The following is an 18,115-nucleotide window of genomic DNA, read 5'->3' on the forward strand; positions in this document are numbered from 1 at the left end:
AAGAGAACAGGAGACACAACAGAAAGGACACAAGAATAGGAGTCTGAAGCCCTGGGTTCTACTTCGATGAATGACATCAATTGGCTACATGACCTTAGGCAAGTTATTCATCTCTCTGGGTGTCAATTTCTGCCTCTACAAATGAAAGATCAATTAATTTCTCAAGTCTCTTAAGACTTTAATTTCCCAAAGTCTCCTTTAGAGACTCATCAACTCAGAAACTTGAAGAGGTTTATCCGTTTTACAAGTATAAATATACAGTGAAGCTTTCGTGTGTTTTTTTATTGGAGAATATTGGGGAACAGTGTGTTCTCCAGGGCCCATCAGCTCCAAGTTGTTGTCCTTCATTCTAGTTGTGGAGGGTGCAGCTCACTGGCCCATGTGGGAATCAAACCGGCAACCCTGTTGTTCAGGGCTCACGCTCTAACCAACTGAGCCATCTGGCCACTCACAGTGAAGCTTTTGAATGAAACCAACTCATGACTGTTTTTCAAAGAGAAATCAGAAAGCTATACTTTTTTTACAGCAACATACCATCACTAGATAATGGCCCCAAGAAAAAAGCCTTTTACTTCTAATTACATACTATTCTCCATTATTGATTTATCAAAACTCCATTCAGGGACTTGAATAGTAATTACTACCTAACACTTCTCAAATACCACCCCACACTGTTTATTAAAGATACTATGCCACATATAACTAATTATCAATCTCATTACTTTCCTTTATCACATTAATTGGAGAAAAAATACAGCTAATACAGTGTATAGAATTAAATAACCGACATGTGCTGCCATCTTAACCATGCAGTTTATATATATGGATTCTATTTTTAAAAGGACAAAATAATTCTCTGCCCAGACATATCAGTGAAGTTTCAAACCAAACACTTATCATGAACTAGAGATGAAATGATTTTAGCATCACTTTTGGATGTCTGACCCTAACTGAGACACAACTGTAGATTAGGATATGGCAGATGAGCCTGCTCAGTCTAAAGTCCCTCCCGATTCCCAATCCCCTTTCTTTTCTCCTCAGGGATTAAGTAATAGTTTGCCTAATGATTCCCACAGAGCTATCCCAGAGCCCTCTGTATACCTTCAGTTATATCACCAGATTCTAAGCATGAGTGAGCTGGGTCTTTAAGTGCCCAGCACCTGGTATATATTTTGTGTTCAATAAAACTGTGAGTGTGGCAGCTGGTTAGCTCAGTTGGTTAGAGCGCAGTGGAACGCGGTGCTCTTTACAAGGTTGCCGATTTGATCCCCACATGGGCCACTGTGAGTTGCGCCCTCCACGACTATATTGAAACAGCTACTTGACTTGGAGTTGATGGGTCCTGGAAAAACATACTTAAAATAAAAGTTTTTAAAAAATAAATAAATAAAAGTGTGAGTGTGGGAAGGTGCCAACATAATTTTCACCTAAGGTAACTAGGAATCAGTTACCATATTTAAAATCAACAAGCTAGACAAGGGTTGTGAGTGGAAGCAGATTTTTTGGAGGGCCATGTGCCAATACATATTTCTTAAAACTTTAATGAATGATTCCTTTGACTCTGCACATTTCATTTCTAGGAGTTTATTCTAAAAACAAAACATGTAGAAACTGCATAATGGATAGTCACTGAAGCATAGTTTCTAATAGTAAAATTAAAAAGTAACCTAGAAGATTATCGATATGAATATATTAAGTGTATATATACATATATCCATATTATAAAATCTTATACAGTCCTTAAAAAAAAATTCAGGAAGACCTATAAGTGGTATTAACATGAAAAAATCTCTAATGTAGCAAACTTTTAAAAAGAAAAAATTCTAGAACCAATTTTATTTTTAAAATCTCACTTTTGATTAACAATTTTTCTTATTTTATAAGTATGTATTACTTTTAAAAAGTAAAAATAACTGAAATCTTAAACAGAAATAGGATACTTTATTGCCATTACTTAAAACAAAACAAAAAATCCAAAAAAAAAAACCCTGTCAAGCTTCTCTAAAGTAAAAGCAGCTGCCATGTGGAGCCTTGCTATGTCAAGTGTGATCCCCGGGCAACTGCACTGACTTCACCTGGGAGCTGGTCAGGAATGCAGAATCTCAGATTCCACCCCAGATCTACTCAGACTGTACATTTTAAATCCCTGATGATCTGAATTCATGTTGAAGTCTGATAAGCACTGGTTTATAAGAAATCACTTTAACAAAGTTTGAATACCAGTTCAAGAGCCACATAAGAAAAGAAAGTATTAGCTGGGTGACTTAGACATATTATTTAATCTCTCTGAATCTCAGTTTCATTCTCATAAGACACATTATTTGAGATTTTTGATGTATCAGCAGATGTGAAATTGTAAACTGCTCTACAATACTGTAAGAAATGAGTAGAACTTAGTTATCAGTCTTAGTAAATGCTAAAAAGTCAACAACTTAACCAAGTCAATAAATCTTTCAAGGGCAATGCTGTCCATCCAACCTTCTCAGAGCCACTTAGGGAAAAGGACAGGACTGGAGGGATGGACCCCAAACTGTAGACAGTAGTTACCGCTGAAGAGGGTAACCATTTTGGGGTATGAGAGTAAAAGCAGACTTTTACATTTTGTTCTATTTATTTTATGATTCATATATATATATATATATATATATATATATATATATATATATATATGTATATATATATATATATATATATATATATATTTTTTTTTTTTTTTTTTTTTTTTTTAAACAAAGAGTGCTACACTAATGTCCTGCTATTCAAAGTGAGTCTAAGAAAGAAGGCAGGATTTAGGATCTCATGCCACTCACTGAAGTACCAGTGAGTTGGCCTAATTTTAAGACTTCTCCATAGCTGATCCCAGAGCCAGAGGGAAGGGAACAGTCAGTGGTGGTTATAAGAAGGTGCCCAAGCAGCAGTCTACTAAGCAAGACTCACCATCCATCCCAAAAGCTGCCGAGAGAAGACCCAGAGTCACTCTGATTTCTTCTGAGGAAACGATGGGAGCTTCCATGGCAGAAGCACTGCATCTCCCCAGGGCTTGGATCCCCAGAGGGTGTGCACCACCAATGCCATCATAAGCACCCCTTTCCCCTCCTCTTTTTGGAAGCTGTTGCAGGAAAGAACATTGTGGGGACAGAGCTGAGCTGGCTTCCAGTGCTCCTGGTTGACTACTCCCACCTATTTCCTTCCAGCACAAAATGTGCTAATCATAAAAACATTTCACAATGACTTCCTTGTTACAATCCCCCTCTTCTAACAAACCTAATGTAGATCAGAACTAACCATTTCATTGGAAAATGTGGTTGAAGTTTAGGCTCAGTTTCCAAACTAATACTTAGTCCATTTTTTCTTTTAATGTTCTTGATTAGTCATTAGAGAAATAATTTTTTATTGTGTAAACATTATTGTATGTTTGACTATAATAGGAACTCTGCTGAAAGTGAAGAGTCAGGGGCTAATGTGTTCATGACTTATCAGGTTCATTACATGTATACTGCTGACTAACAACATACTAAAAACAGGTTTTGCTATATAGCAAAAGTCACCAAAAACTTCAACTAAAGTCACAAACTGAATATAGCAGATTATCTTCTTCCCTTGACCTAATGGTACTTTTATTCTATATACTTTCAAAATTTCTATTAACGTCAATTGAGTTCATGTTTCATAAGGAATTATGAAGAATTTTACATCCTTTGGGGGATTCTTAATAGGCATAAAAACAGCACTTCACATTTTACAATGACTATATATTATCTTTATAAACAAAAAGGGTAAAATTACTTTTAGTAAATGTTACTTCAATTAGGTACGAAAAATACAATAATAAAAAATAAAAAGATTCCCTACCCGATCCCCCTAATTAATTATATAGAAAATGAGAGAATATGTTTTGATCCCACTTCACTTTGGTAAATGTTTGCACTTTACTCAGCAAGTACTATTTATTAAGCACAGGAACTGAAATTAGACAAAGTCTTGGTCCTGAGGAGCTCTAGTGGGGGAAGAGAGAGACGAAATAAAAAACATAAATGTGGGCCAGCCCAGTGGCTCAGGCAGTTGGAGCTCCATGCTGCTAACGCCAAAGGCTGCCGGTTCGATTCCCACATGGGCCAGTGGGCTCTCAACCACAAGGTTGCCTGTTCAACTCCTCGAGTCCTGCAAGGGTTGGTGGGCTGCACCCGCTGCAACTAGCAACAGCAACTGGACCTGGAGCTGAGCTGCGCCCTCCACAACTAAGACTGAAAGGACAACTTGAAGCTGAACAGTACCCTCCACAACTAAGATTGAAAGGACAACAACTTGACTTGGAAAAAACACCTGGAAGTACACACTATTCCCCAATAAAAGTCCTGTTCCCCTTCCCCAATAAAATCTTAAAAAAATAAAGTATAAGTTTCCACCATTTATTAAAATATATATATATACATATATATATATATCTCTGATAGCATATATATATATATATATATATATATATATATATATAAATGCTATCAGATAACGAATTAAGTGTAATGGGAAAATAATGTGTACAAGCCTCTATGATCATCATGCAAAATAACCAGTATACGTAATTTGAAAAGACACAAACCCTTAACTTAAAAGTAGATAACAGATATTTCACTAAATGGTACTAGTTAAACACTATCTTAATATCATTCATTCTACCTTGCTTGAGTGTGTGAATGGCAGGTGTGTATGTGGGTATGTGTGTAATGCTGTTGTATACCTACATAGGTCACTTTCTGAATAAATGACTTTTGTTACTGAGACTTTGTTGCATATATCTGAGCAGGTACTGTATGGAGAAAACAACTAAACCTTCGGAGTCAGGTAATCCTGGATTCCAAGTCAGTCTCCGCTATTAACTAAATTACATAAACTCTCTGAGCCTACCTTCTTCTATAAAACAAGGATGATACCACCTAAGGGCTACTGAAAGAAGTCAGTCAATTTAATGTAATTAATATTGATTCCCACCCCATACTTTTCCTTTCAGTAATTCCTTTGGGGCACACAAAGCAATTTAACAAGTATGTACAAAGCACTTAGTATTGTGTAAGACCTCAAGACCGAACACTGCAGGAGATAAACTGATTATAGTTGCTGTCCTCATGGAGTTTACAATCTTGAGAGGTTAAGATAAACAGAAGAAATATGTACACAATGTTTCAACTTAAGAGGCCCCTTATCACTTTGTACATACTTACATAGTCAGTTATCACTATTATGTAATCTCCAGCAGTATAAGAATTTACACCTGGTACTATGCTTGGGATTTAGTGAGTGTGCAAACATAGGAAGAAAGGTAAGAAGAAAGTAATCCAGTGAAATATACTGATTCATAAATTCTATTAAGTGCATCTTACGCTAAAATGTAGGAAGTTAACTCAAGGTGCCTTTGGGCGGGAATGGGGCAGATAGTGTAAAAAGGAGGTAAGTGGCAAAAGGAAGAAGGATCATCTTCTGAAAACAGTTTTTTGAACTCATGCTTTAAGGGGAAGCATTTTCCAATAAATTATATCCCATTAAAAAAACCAACACCTTAATGTTTTAATGATGCAAGCTAATTTAAAATAAAAACATAGTATAGACCTAAAACACTGCCAGCATGATGCTATACTTCAGAAATGAGAAAACTACTGCCTGCAGTTGTTTTTTTTTGTACACCTGCAAGCTAAGAATGGTTTTTACATTTTTAATGTGCTGTAAAAACAACAAAGAATATAGCACTGAGTACGTGGCCAGCAAAGTCTAAAATACTTACTATCTGTTCCTTGGCAAAAGTTTTCCACCTCCATCTCTACTTCATAATGGAATTTTGAGTCTCTCATTAAACTAAATACCTTAATTCTTGTAAATTTACATTTACATTAATTTATATGATTTCTCTCTCCGCCTCCTGCCCAGTTGTCTCTTAACTTACTAGTCACTATCTTCATATACATTTACACAAATTTTAATTACAATATACTGGGATATTTAAAAAAAGAAACTAGGGGCTGAGCACGTCTTAATAACAAGTGTTCTAACACAAGCATTTTTCCAATGAGTTTAAATTCCACAACAGATTAGTAAATTGAGCCTATGAATGGATTAGTAAATTAGGCCTATGTTGACCAGAATCCATGACTCATACCAACTTCTCCATCTGCATACATTCAATATTGCAGGATCAGTCAATAAACTGATTAATAACAGACTGGAATAATATTCATCTAGCTTCAATACCAAGTATAAAACAGGTATGAAATGGTGACTTAGAGCTAAGTTCAATAAATGTGTGAAAACATTTGTGGATTTAACGGTAAGTTCTTCACCACTTATACCACATGAAGTCAAGTAGGGTTAGTGACACATTTAAGACTTTCAACAATAAAAACAGTGAAAAAAGAGAACATCTATGCTTAAAACATCAAGAGTAAGAGACTATGTCTGTGCAATGTAACAACACTACGGAAGTAATGTTTATTCAGAAAATCTGGAAAGCAGTAGTAATGAACCTATCAGACTCATACAACAGAAAGAAGAACTAAGTTTTCATTTCAGCCCAACTAGTAATATGTGACATGGAGCATAGAGAGTATTAAAAATTATCTTCCAAGACAAGCAACAAAGAAAAAAATCCCTCTCCCCATACGAGAATAGAAAAGTTAGCCTACTTTCCTTGAAACTAGCTAGCAACATCTCAAAAGCATTTTCATTCAAAACTGAATCCTCTTTATTCTTCCCAAATAATTAAACATTCTGCAGAAGAAATAAAAATTCAACACACATACTTTAAAGACATGAAGGAGTAAGATTCAGGGAGGGATCTGAATTGGACTACCTAACAGAGGCTCCAAAGTTTGACATAAAGTTTATTATTTTTAAGGAGAAGTCTCTAATCAATACAATTTTAATAAACTGCATAAGCATGTTTTATATGAGAAACTAACTAGAAATGCAAATTTGTTTTCTATTCCAGGAGAACCTTCTTGTCCTAACTGTAAATCCCTAAATTGCAAACCCACAAACTTCAGATTTTGAACACATTCGATTTTTTAAAAAAGATGTCAAAGCATTTAAAGTTCCCTTTACAAGTCTAACTTTCTGTAATAGTTTTATTACAATTTCTAATAATGAAATGACAACACCAATATAATCAACATACAAATACTTGCATCATTAATTACAATACCAATAATTTCACATGAGAAAAGCCAGCTCTGAAAAAAGTGGCTCTGAAACCACTGGTATGCACTACAGAAGTGTTAACTCACACGCAGGACTTATGAAGCATTTATATAGTACCTTGATTATTTGCCAAGTGCTTCATAATCATTTTCATTAGCAGTTGCTAATCCAAAACAATCCATGAAGAACTTGACAGAACAGGAAGCTTGGACCAGAGAGTATCCCCAAAAACCAATTTTACTCTGGAGGCAATAACACCATTCTCTTACAATATGCCAAATACTTCCTAATCACTTTTCATCCGCAGTATGAATTTTCCAAGAATAAGTTATTAATTAATAAGGTGAAAAATATCAAGGAAATACTGTTTTGAATCTCTGGAACAAATTGTTAGACTCCTTAAACACTTTTAAGTACTTGCAACTAACTACTTATTTCATGATATAGACACAACTACCTACAAAGAAGTAAAATTCATCCAAGTGCCAAACTTAAAGTGGCTAAATATACAGGCGTTATTTTTCACACTTGCTTAAAAAAAAATTTTTTTTTTTAAAGTAATCAAAGAAGCTAGATCTCATCCAAGCTTAAAGTCAGATCCTGTAATAAGGAGGCAGGTCTGCTACAAAAAGTAGAACCCAGCTAAAAGCAGTGTGTTACTCTAAGGAGGAAGTTCTGGAAGAAGTAAGAATCTGCTGCTTAGCATGCTCAGTCAATACATCTTTCCGAAGATAATGGTTCTAACCAGAACTTGTGGTTTAATCAGTGCATATCTGAGCACCAGCAATGGATCACATCCAATGTTTTGGAGGATATAAACTTGGGCTAGTGCTACGTAGATGTGAAGCAAAGCTTCCTTGATCCATTTAAACATCCCTATTTCTTTTATCTTGGTGTTACGTTAATGAGAAAAAAACTGAACGATCACCCAGAGCACAGTTTGCCTGCGGAGTGGTCCTGACCCCGGGCCTTTCTATCAGAACCCCAAAACGTGATTCAGTTCACTAGTCAGAGCTCGGCTCCTCAAACAGCTAACAGCCCTAGCCGGTAAATCAAACACTCTTCCTCATCCCCTGCCTCCTATCTCCTGGGGCCAATTCCGTGACCCACATCCCTATGCCCTGCACAGAGCCCCAAACTCCGCAAACCCCTTCAAACTTCCGCCCGGGTGACTTCCCAGTTAACCTTCACCCCAGCCCCCACCCCATCTTTGTCTCGCTACCCTAAACGCACCACCTCAATGTTCCCCCACTCCCAACCGCCGCAGCCCTTCCCCCACCGCCGATTCCCATCTTCCCGGTGTCTTCCCCACCCCCACAGCCCCCACCCCTCAGCCCCGTCACCCCAGCTCCTCTCCTCCCCAACCTCGCATGACACGTCCCCTCCCCCAGCTTCCTCTGTCCCTTCCTTCCCCTCCCTCGGCCCCTCCGCCCACGCCCACCCCTGCTCCCGCGGATCCTTCGCAGGCCTTTCACCTTGTCCATGAGCTTCCAGCACTTCTCCACCATCTTCTTGTCCACGGTCCCCGGCGGGTGGGGGCTGAGGTGGTGGTGGTGGTGGTGCGGCTGGAAGGCGTCCTTCATGAGCCCGATCAGGCCGCCCGAGCCCGAGCCCCCGGAGCCACCGCCGCCCCCGGCGCCAGAGCTCTTTTTCACATTGCCGGCCATGGCCCGGTGGAGCGTTGGGGGTCCAGCCGCGTCCGCCCGCTCCGCTCCGCTGCAAGCGAGGTGAAGGAGGGGCCTCACCCAGCCACCGCCACCGCCGCCGGCTGTCGGGGCGGAGGGAGGGGCGGCCGCCAGGAGGGGAGTGGGCGGTGCCGGGAGCGCGGATCCGCGCGGGCGCGCCCCTTCTGAGAATAAGAGCCGGATGACAGGAGGAGCGCACCAACCTTGGGAAAGCGGGCTGCCTAGTCCCCACCGGGTAGCGACCCCTCCTGTGCTACTCCCACCAAAGCTACAATCTCCCGGAGAGCCGCGGCCAAGTTTCCGCGCCGCTTTCCCCCGCCCCTACCTTCGTGGGCGGGCCGGGGCGGGGCCGGGCGGAACCTTCGCGCCTGCGCCCTCTGCTGGAGAAACGGGGCGATGAAGGGGCGGATCTAACGTGGAGTCTGCGCACAAGGCAGAAGCCGAGCCCTCCATGTTTCTTGTGGGCTTTAGGTTGGCCCTCGAGTGGGTCGTTGGATTATTTAATACAGGTAGCTATAAAAAGAATCTTAACATCAAGTCTTTTCCTTACTCCTGACAAAGGAGGAAATTGAGCTTAAAGTTATTTTCTTCCTCACATTGTGGGAGTAAAAGGGAAGTTATTTCCCTACCACCTGGTGTTTTAAACTCCCCATTAAGTCTGGACCAAGGACAGGAATGTGAATGCGCAGGTTGTTCAAACCTGATGAGACCCCAGAAAGGATTGAGACACTCGGGGTGTGAGCTCTTCTTCCAGGCCCTTTGACCTTTGAAAACAAAACACTTCCCCCTTTTTAGGCTTCAGAACACTAGTTCCTTTTCTGGGAATTGAATATGTACTTAAGATTCTCCTGGGGGCAGATGGGTGGCTCAGTTGGTTAGAGTGTGAGCTCTGGGGAATAGGGCTGCCGGTTTGATTCCCACGTGGGCCAGCGAGCTGTGCCCTCTGTAGCTAGAATGAAGACAAGGCGTAGGGGCGGCTGGATGGCTCAGTTGGGTGGAGTGTGTGCTCTCGTGCTCTCGGCAAGTTGGACTCCCGCAAGGGATGGTGGGCTGCACCCCCTGCAACTAAGATTGAACAACGGCAACTGGACTTGGAGTGGAGATGCGCCCTCCACAACTAAGATTGAAAGGACAACTTGACTTGGAAAAAGTCCTGGAAGTACACAGTGTTCCCCGATAAAGTCCTGTTCCCCTTCCCCAATAAAATATTTTTTTTTAAATTTTAAAAGATTCTCCTGCTCAGTGCATTGCACCGCAGGCCAGGCACCACCCGCATCAGACCCTGACCACAGAAACAGCTGTGAGCCCTGGCCAGAGGAGTACTCCATTGCTCACACGGAGCTGAATGCAGTTCCCAGTCGCTTCCACTTCTCTAATCGAAGAGTTCCGTTGGAAGAACTTTGAAAAAAGGAACTTCCCTCTGAAAGGAGGAAGTGCCCTGCCCTACTTTGCTAATTCTGAGCCTCAGCTTTGGGAGCCTGCAGGCCCTGGTGTGTCAATAAACACCCAGTAGGACCTTCGATCCCCCCACAAAGCCCTTGACTGATTAGGGAATTAAGCTTATCAAGTAATCCTGTAAAAATATGTGTGAACTCAAGGGCCCTTCAGCCAGACATCCTGGTTTTGCAATTCAGTGGCCTTTACGATTGATTATGGAGTAAATATTATCATTTCCTATCAGTAGAATTTCCTTTGATCAGTTCCTACCTAGAGTTATGACACTCTCCCAGGGGAAAATATAGGCAAAGCTCTTAGATAATGGTCAAAACTTAACATCCCTAGTGCCACTGCCCTAGTTTCAGGCCCTCCTTTTCTCTCCCCTGGTCTATTGAAACCTTTTCCTCACTGGTTGTCCTGCTGTCTCCACTCTATCCTGGCACCAGACTAGTCAGCATCACAACAAAAACTTTAAATACTCCCCATTCCTCCTGAATGAAGTCAAGAATCATGATCTAATTCCAAACTACCTTGCAGTTTTATACTATTCCAATACATAAATCCTATGCTGGGTGTCTCACCAAGTCACAAAATACCACAATTCTTTTTTTCATAACTATTACTCAGAGCATTTTCTGTGTCCTAAAGTGTGCTACTAAAATCCAATCCACTCTTCAAAACTCAACCCAAATATTATCCTCCTCACCAGACACTCCAGCTAGAAATAATCCTTCCCTCCTCTAAATTTCAATAACCATTTATTTTTCACACCTACCACACATTAATTTACGCTACAGTGTCTTATCAACTTCTGTCTTCCACAGTACCTAGTAGCACCGTATAGGTACACAAAGGTATTTCTTCCCCTCATAATCAAATCCTAGACTTAATCGAGTATAGGTAAGAAATTAACCCTTGGAACTGAGCTTGTCTAGATCATCTACACATCTTTGGCATGGCTTAAGGCTTCCAATTTGTATTATCTTCAGTATAGTCTGTGTAGAGTGGAATTGTATAATTTGCACTTTGTTTCTGCTGCAGTAAGCCATATTCCTTTTAATATACAATGACCTATCTCTCACATCTGAATAAAGCGTAGAGAGTGATCCTTCTCTTCTCTCTCTCTTCAAAATTCACAGATGTGAGCCTATTCAAAGGAAGACAGAGTTCTGCTGAAATGATCTTTCCTATTTTCACCTCTAACCTGAGTTGATTAAAAAAAAAGAAGGAAAGATTGACCTTTTCTCACAATTTTTACTTGGCTTGTTTTTAAAAATGTACTAGAGATAGGATTGGATTGTTGATCACAATGTCATTCTCATTCCTGAGTTATTCTAGAGCTAACTCAGTTTGTATCACATCATGTGACATGTGGCACTTTTCTTATTCTCTTTCACCTTCACCCCAAACCACATCCTCATTCTGCACCTGAAAGTCAGTTGACTGCACATATTTGAAAAGTATATGCTCTTCTGAGGCATGACATGTTGTTTGTATTCTGTAACCTGTGTCCTCAATATGTCATTCCGTGCATCAGCATAACAGAGATACTAATCATTTCATGGCAAACATCCCCAAACAGACTTCTAGCTGAGGAGAAGAACTAGGACAGGAACCTCTACTGCATTCCTAAGCAGGGAGAGGAGGCTTTGGGGGAAGAATAAACAAAAAACATACTTCAGGATTGGAAGAAAAGTATTCTCCGTGTTTGGAAAATGTGATGGTTATCTCAGGTACAGGAACTGTAAGCACCTCGAAGGACCAGCCTGGTTCTTCTCTTCAATCTGTAAAATGTCCAAAGGATCAAAGAAATATCCTGCAGGTGACAAGTCAACATAAACCAGCCTCTTTTTTAATCTGCCTTATCTCCAAAGGAAGGATTTTTTTATTCCCAGGTCTCATAGCTATTTCTTCAGATCTGCTGTGACAACAGGCAATTGACCAAAAATGTTGAGGGGGACAGAAATAGAGAGAAATAGCTAAAGAAAGAGTCTGCAATTCCCTTAGTCCAAAAGGGGCAGAGTCCCAAAGTTTCTGCTGTTTTCATTCTAGCGAGTAAGGTGCCCAGAGATTCAGGTGGCAGACAGATGGCAAGGCTCCCCATAGCACAGGGTTGGAGGGATGGTGGGGGCTGCCCAACAAGGACAAGTCATCCATCACACTCCCTTCCCCAAAATTTGTTTTTCCAATCACCCATGACTCCAGCAAGATGCTAGGAAGTATCTCCAAGAGGGAGGCACTTCCAACCTTGCCTCATAAATAACGTAAATAGAAAAAATTTAAGAGTCCAGAGGTCAAGCAAGTCCACTAGAGGGAGCCCCAACCAACTCAATACTGCCCAGAGCAAAAGGAGTTTCTCAGCACCTGCCTTAAAAATCAACCACATAAGGGAATAGGGGAAAGAGAGGCAACAAATTAAATCACCATGAGAGAAAATAGCCCTGTAAATACCCAATTAAAACCCAGGCCTTTCAGGATTTACAAAATCAAAAATTTAAAGACAAGGAAACTGAGGCTGAGCAAAGTGAAGTGGTTTGCCCAAGTTTACATAACCAGAGTGGGGACTAGAACTCACAGCTCTTGTCTCCAGTGCCCTTACCTTCTACTTTTGCATCCCTCTAAGTTAGTACCCTAGAGTCCATGGGTCTACCTCTCCTCTGTGTCTCATTTCTCTGAAGTGGGAAACTCTCAACTACATTTTCCAGCATTTCTTTCCCTCACTACCCATAGAATGCCTTCCTGAAGAGGATCTTCAGTTTTAAGCCTAATAGTGTCATTTTGCTCATGAGATCTAGGGATGTAAATTGCCCCCAAATGGCTACAGTCAGTTCTATTTTTCTGTATCAACACAACAGCATTGTTTCAAATGTGTAAATCTGGCATGTGTAAATATGTCATTTGTAAATCTCCAAATTGCAGGCAGTGCTACATGGAAGTGATTGGAAGTGAACCATAGCTAATGGGCTCCAAAGCTCTTTCTCCTCAAACTACACTTGGATTTTGGGATAAGGAAATAATTGGGACCTTGGTATTTTAAGCTTTATATTTAGCCCATTCCACCTTCCTATGAACTCCGTGTTTCCCAGTTGCCTGGACAACATGCAGTCTCTGGAAACCCAACTTTCCAGTTCTCAGTCCTGCCCCCAAAGGAAATTTGCCACCCCGGATTGGCTCCCAGAATCCAATCTCCTCCTCAGGCTCCTAGCTGGTTGGGCCTTTTCTCTGCCCCTCCCCATGAATGGGTCACTCCACAGGGAGACAGACACAACAGAGGCAAGAGGGAGTCCTACAGGTAGGAAGAGTCAGGGTAAGGATGATGGGAAGAGGGAAGCGACAAGATACTGAGATTTTTTTTCTCCAAAAGAGAATTGAGAGAAGTGATTTCTGCACATAGAGATTCATTGATAGGCAGAAACAGCTCCATCCTCTCTACTGACCCCAGCCTTGCCTAAGGTTCCAAGGAGACCAAGAATGGAAGCTTCTGGAAAGTATAAGAGACAGACTTAGAGACTAGAATTCTAACTCTCCTGGGATTCCTGGTTCAGTCTAGAGATCAGGAAAGCCTCCCCATGTCCAGACCTAAACACAAGTCCCCTCTCTCCCCCAGGACCGCAAGGAGATGCCACCTAAGACCAAAGAAAAAAGGATGAAAGCTGAGGCACAGAAGAAGAAAAGGAATGCAGGTACTGGAGAGTCAGCGTGGGTGGAGGTGGGTATCCCCTGTTTCTCCATGCTCTGGCTCAGAGACCAAACAGAGGTGCTCGAGAGAATTCAGCCCTCTGCATGACACAATGGAGCTTTCTTGACCCTCTCCCTTCATCTCCTCGAAACCAGGTTTCATGGAGCTGGGAAAGTGAAAAGTGAGAAAATTGGCACCCACACCTCCCTTGAACCCCTTTTGGCTCCATGCCTTCCTTATATGTTCATTACACATATTTTGAGTACCTACTATATGTTGGATAGTGAGGACACAGTGGTGAACTCAGTAGACTCTGCCATAGAGATCTCTCAGTTAGTGGTCCTCACATCTCCTGCAGGAAGAAAGTCTGGAGTGTGGGATGAGAATGGGAGGGGAGTAAGGAAGGCTGAGACCATGATAAGCTGAGGCTCTGCCAACTTGCCAGGGCAGATGTGGAGACTGAATCCATGCACAGGCTGACACTGTTGGAAATGGAGTTGCTCCGAGACCACTTGGGTAAGAAAGATGGAAGCTCTGGGGGCAATAGAGGTGGGCCAATCAGTCATTTCTGTATCTTTGGGGGCTTGGAGGGTTGGAGCTATGGTGAGGGGCTGAGCTGATCTCTAACCATCTCCTAGTAGAAAAAGATTGTCATGAGTTGAGATTGTTAGGAAGGTGTGAGCAGTGAGAGCTGATGAGCCAGAATATAGAGGAAGTTTTGGCTTCTTCATAACGAAGAGCCCATGGGATTCTGGGGCCGGGGGGAGAGGTTACCCAGAATGAGAATGAGAGGCTGGAAGCCTGCCACCAGGTTTTCAGAGGTGGGCAGAGTCTATCAAGCTCATGGGGACTTATTTACTGGGCTCCCCAGTGAGCCCTGAGAGCTGCTCTGGTACTATTCACAGCTCTGTGGAAGGGTGAGGCCCGCCGAGCCAAGGCTTCTGAAGACCAGCTGAAGCTGAGGTTGCAAGGGCTGGAGGCTGAACTGGAGGGGACTCGAAGTGAAGGGAAGGCCATATATGCAGGTGTGTGGTCCGTCAAGTAAGTAGGCAGAAGACAGGGGCCTGGAAGAGGATACCAAGGGGCCAGAGGATGCAAGGAAAGAAATCAGGGAGGACTTCCATCTGCCATGCCTAGTCTCAGCCTTCCCAGCACAGCACAAATCAGGCAGGAACCTGAAAGAAGGAAAGGGAGGCTTCTAGGATTCCAGGCAGGGACCTCCCAGGACGCCTGATGCCATGTTGTTGATGCTTTGTGGGTTACAAAATGCAGCCATGGCCTTGATCTCATTCATCCCACAGGAGTGAATAGGGAGAAGGGCTACAATCCCCATCCTGAGCTGGTATGAGGGAAGGGGGTCTGGTTTCCTAGCTCTTCCCCAGGTTTTCAGGGTCTCCCAGCTTCTCAGAATCACCACAAGAATCAAGAAGGCCTTTGTCCTTCTGTCCCACTTCTGGACCAAGCAGAGCCCTACACACCCCCAACTTCCCTTCTTTTTTCTGCCACTCCATCCCCACGTGGGTCCCTGGCCACCCACGGCCCCACCACAGAGATGAGTCGTCAGTGCCAGGCCCTGCAAGAGGAGATGGAGACCCGCAGCAGGCAGCTGGAGCAAGAAATGAGGGGCCTTCAGGAGCAGCTAGGTAGGCTCCCCACCCTCTGAGGCCTTTCTCTCTGAGGATCACTGAGGAGGTCCCGCCTGAAGGGGTGAACTGAAGATGGGCCTTCTCTAGAAGACTGCAATCTAGGCTCTATATCACTTTCTCCACTGACTATCCCACCACTGAGGATTGAAACAGAGGGGTCAGAATGGCAAAAATATTAAGTTATCTTAAGATTGAAAAAAGGTCTTAAGTAAAGAAGTCTCTCACCCATTTCCCCTTCTCAATAGTCTCTCCAAATCCAGTTCTTCCTCCCCACCACTGCCATGTCTCTCATAGGCAAAACATATTCCCTTTTAGTTTAACTAATTTTTACAACCAAACTAAGAGAAAATGTTTGACTTCCTTCCTTCCATATCTTCAAAGCCTTGGGCATAATAGACCCTAAATAACTATTTGTTAAATAAGTGAATAAACCTTCCAAATAAACAAATATATATATGTGTGTGTGTGTGTGTGTGTGTGTGTGTGTGTGTGTGTGTGTGTGTATGTATATGTATACATATACATATATATATATGTCAGGAAGTTTTCGCTTTTTTCATTCTTGGTTACAGGATAGAACTGAAATATTTTAGCAGGGCAATTGGGTGGCTCAGTTGGTTAGAGCGCGAGCTCTGAACAACGGGGTTGCCGGTTCAATTCCCACACGGGCCAGCGAGCTGCACCCTCCGTAACTAGAATGAAGACAAGGAGCTACAGATGAGCTGAGCTGAGCTCCCGGTTCAACTCCTGCAAGGGATGGTGGGCGCTGCAGCTGAGCTCCCAGGTGGCCAGATGGCTGTTGGTTGGAGGAAAAACACACTATTCCCCAATAAAGTCCTGGGGGGGAAAAAAAGATATTTTAGCACAGCACACAAGATTTCTTTCACAATATTGGCTTCAAAGTTTTCTTATCCTAAAATAGCTTTAGTTTAGCTACAGATATCTAAGAGTTGCTTATCCGCCATGCATACACTGAGTTCATTTCCTAATGTTTGCATTATCTCAAATTTAAATGAAAGCAATGCTTATTGAGCACCTCCTATATACTTGGTGCTTTCCCATACATTATCACATATAACTCTTACAACAAGCCTATGAAGTAGTGACATTCTCTCTTTAAAGATGAAGAGCATGAGGCTCAGAGAAAGACATGCCCAACGTTACAGAGGTAGTAAGTGACAACAAGATTTGGGACCCATATGTCTTGTCCCAAGCCCACTACTCTCTACTTAATGGCACTTGAACTCATTATAGGAACTACGGGAACGTTGATGACTCTGGAGAGTCTGGAATGATTCCACTCAAGTTCCACTTCTTGGGTACCTTTGGAGATTCTGTTCAAGGGTAGAGTGTCACGATTCTGTCCTCTTTCATCCTTCTGCTCCACCTCCCAGAGACATGCCAGAGGAAGGCTGAGGTTGCACAGAGAGAGGCCGAGCAGGCCCTCAGAGAGTGGGACCGGACTCTGGCTCAGCTTCGGACCCAGGTGGCAGACATGGAGGCCAAGTATGAGGAAATCTTACATGTAAGCACCACCCTCTGAAGCCAAGCCATCCCAGTACCCAGCACTCCCTCGTCACCACCCAAACCCCAGCTAGTGTGACAATGACAGATGGGGGTGGGGATAGGGGAAGTGTCTCCACAGAGAACTCTGCTCTATTTTGAGGGAAGACAGCCAGGGGATGAAACCATGTCAACCCACTAATAATACGAACTTTAAGGAAACACTGGCAAGGAAAGCTGACAGACCAACCTGGGGCACCCCTCACCTTGCCCTCTTCCTTCCTGGGGCCTAAAGCTTGGTGTCTGTAGGGGAGCCTGGACTGCCTCTTGGCTAAGCTGAGAGCCATCCAGCCTCAGTGGAAGGTGGCTGTGCTGAGACTCCTCACCAGGCACAAGGAGCAGCTCCGCCAGTTTGGACTCAACCCCCTGGATCTTTGAGGCTGTAAGCATATAGTCTCTGGGGCTCTCTGAGGCCCCAGCAATAAAACTGTCTTGATGTAGAAGTCAACAGAACTGGGGGTTGTGGCTTTTTGGCAAAGATGAGTGTCTCTCGTGGGAACATCTCGGTTCTGGGCTGACCCACTATCCTGAAGACTAAATGATGGGAGAGAAATTTGACCAGGGCTCAACCCTTTTCCTAGAGAAACTGGGTCCCACCCCTTGAGTCTGGGGCCCTTTTGGTCCCTTCAAACTGCCGCCTCCCACCCCCAACCATACAAACACAAGCAGCCAGATTTGTAGGGAAAGGCCACTTCTATAATAGATGAACAGTGATGACGCCCCAGCCTCCATGATCCTAAGGTGTCCAGAGGGAAGGTGTAACTGGTCTCCAAACTCTTGCAATACATTCCAGAGTCCTGGAGTCATACCTAGGGCAAGTTCCAGATGGCTTCAATCCTAGCCGCCCCTATAGCCCACCTGAAAAGGGAAAATTCTAGTTCCCTACTCTACTACAGCAGTCTCACTCTACTACTTTACTTCTG

At 42.7% G+C, this 18,115-nt stretch overlaps 2 protein-coding genes across 4 annotated transcripts in view; one reads left to right on the plus strand and one right to left on the minus strand.

Annotated features, from left to right (window-relative positions):
* CBL (Cbl proto-oncogene) overlaps positions 1-9,198 on the minus strand; it is an 87,318-nt gene extending 78,120 nt beyond the window's left edge. Inside the window, exon 1 of one of the 2 annotated variants that reach the window (XM_019716331.2) lies at positions 8,658-9,198. In XM_019716331.2, the coding sequence (XP_019571890.2) occupies positions 8,658-8,849 (192 nt within the window). In that variant the 5' untranslated portion in view covers positions 8,850-9,198. The remainder of the gene's footprint in view (positions 1-8,657) is intronic. The other variant, XM_074335333.1, reaches the window with a different exon arrangement.
* A 4,272-nt stretch (positions 9,199-13,470) lies between these two features.
* Positions 13,471-17,635, plus strand: DRC12 (dynein regulatory complex subunit 12 homolog). 2 transcript variants are annotated; one of them, XM_019716252.2, is made up of 7 exons: positions 13,471-13,596; positions 13,912-13,987; positions 14,434-14,499; positions 14,889-15,008; positions 15,534-15,626; positions 17,024-17,154; positions 17,442-17,635. In XM_019716252.2, exons 1-7 carry the CDS (start codon positions 13,543-13,545, stop codon positions 17,568-17,570), a joined length of 669 nt encoding a protein of 222 aa, XP_019571811.2. In that variant the 5' UTR covers positions 13,471-13,542; the 3' UTR covers positions 17,571-17,635. The 2 variants fall into 2 exon arrangements, with proteins under 2 accessions (XP_019571811.2, XP_074193217.1); XM_074337116.1 differs by lacking the exon at positions 15,534-15,626.
* The last annotated feature ends 480 nt before the right edge of the window (positions 17,636-18,115 follow it).

This window comes from Rhinolophus sinicus, linkage group LG06, assembly GCF_036562045.2.
Source record: "Rhinolophus sinicus isolate RSC01 linkage group LG06, ASM3656204v1, whole genome shotgun sequence".
Taxonomy (NCBI): Eukaryota; Metazoa; Chordata; class Mammalia; order Chiroptera; family Rhinolophidae; genus Rhinolophus; species Rhinolophus sinicus.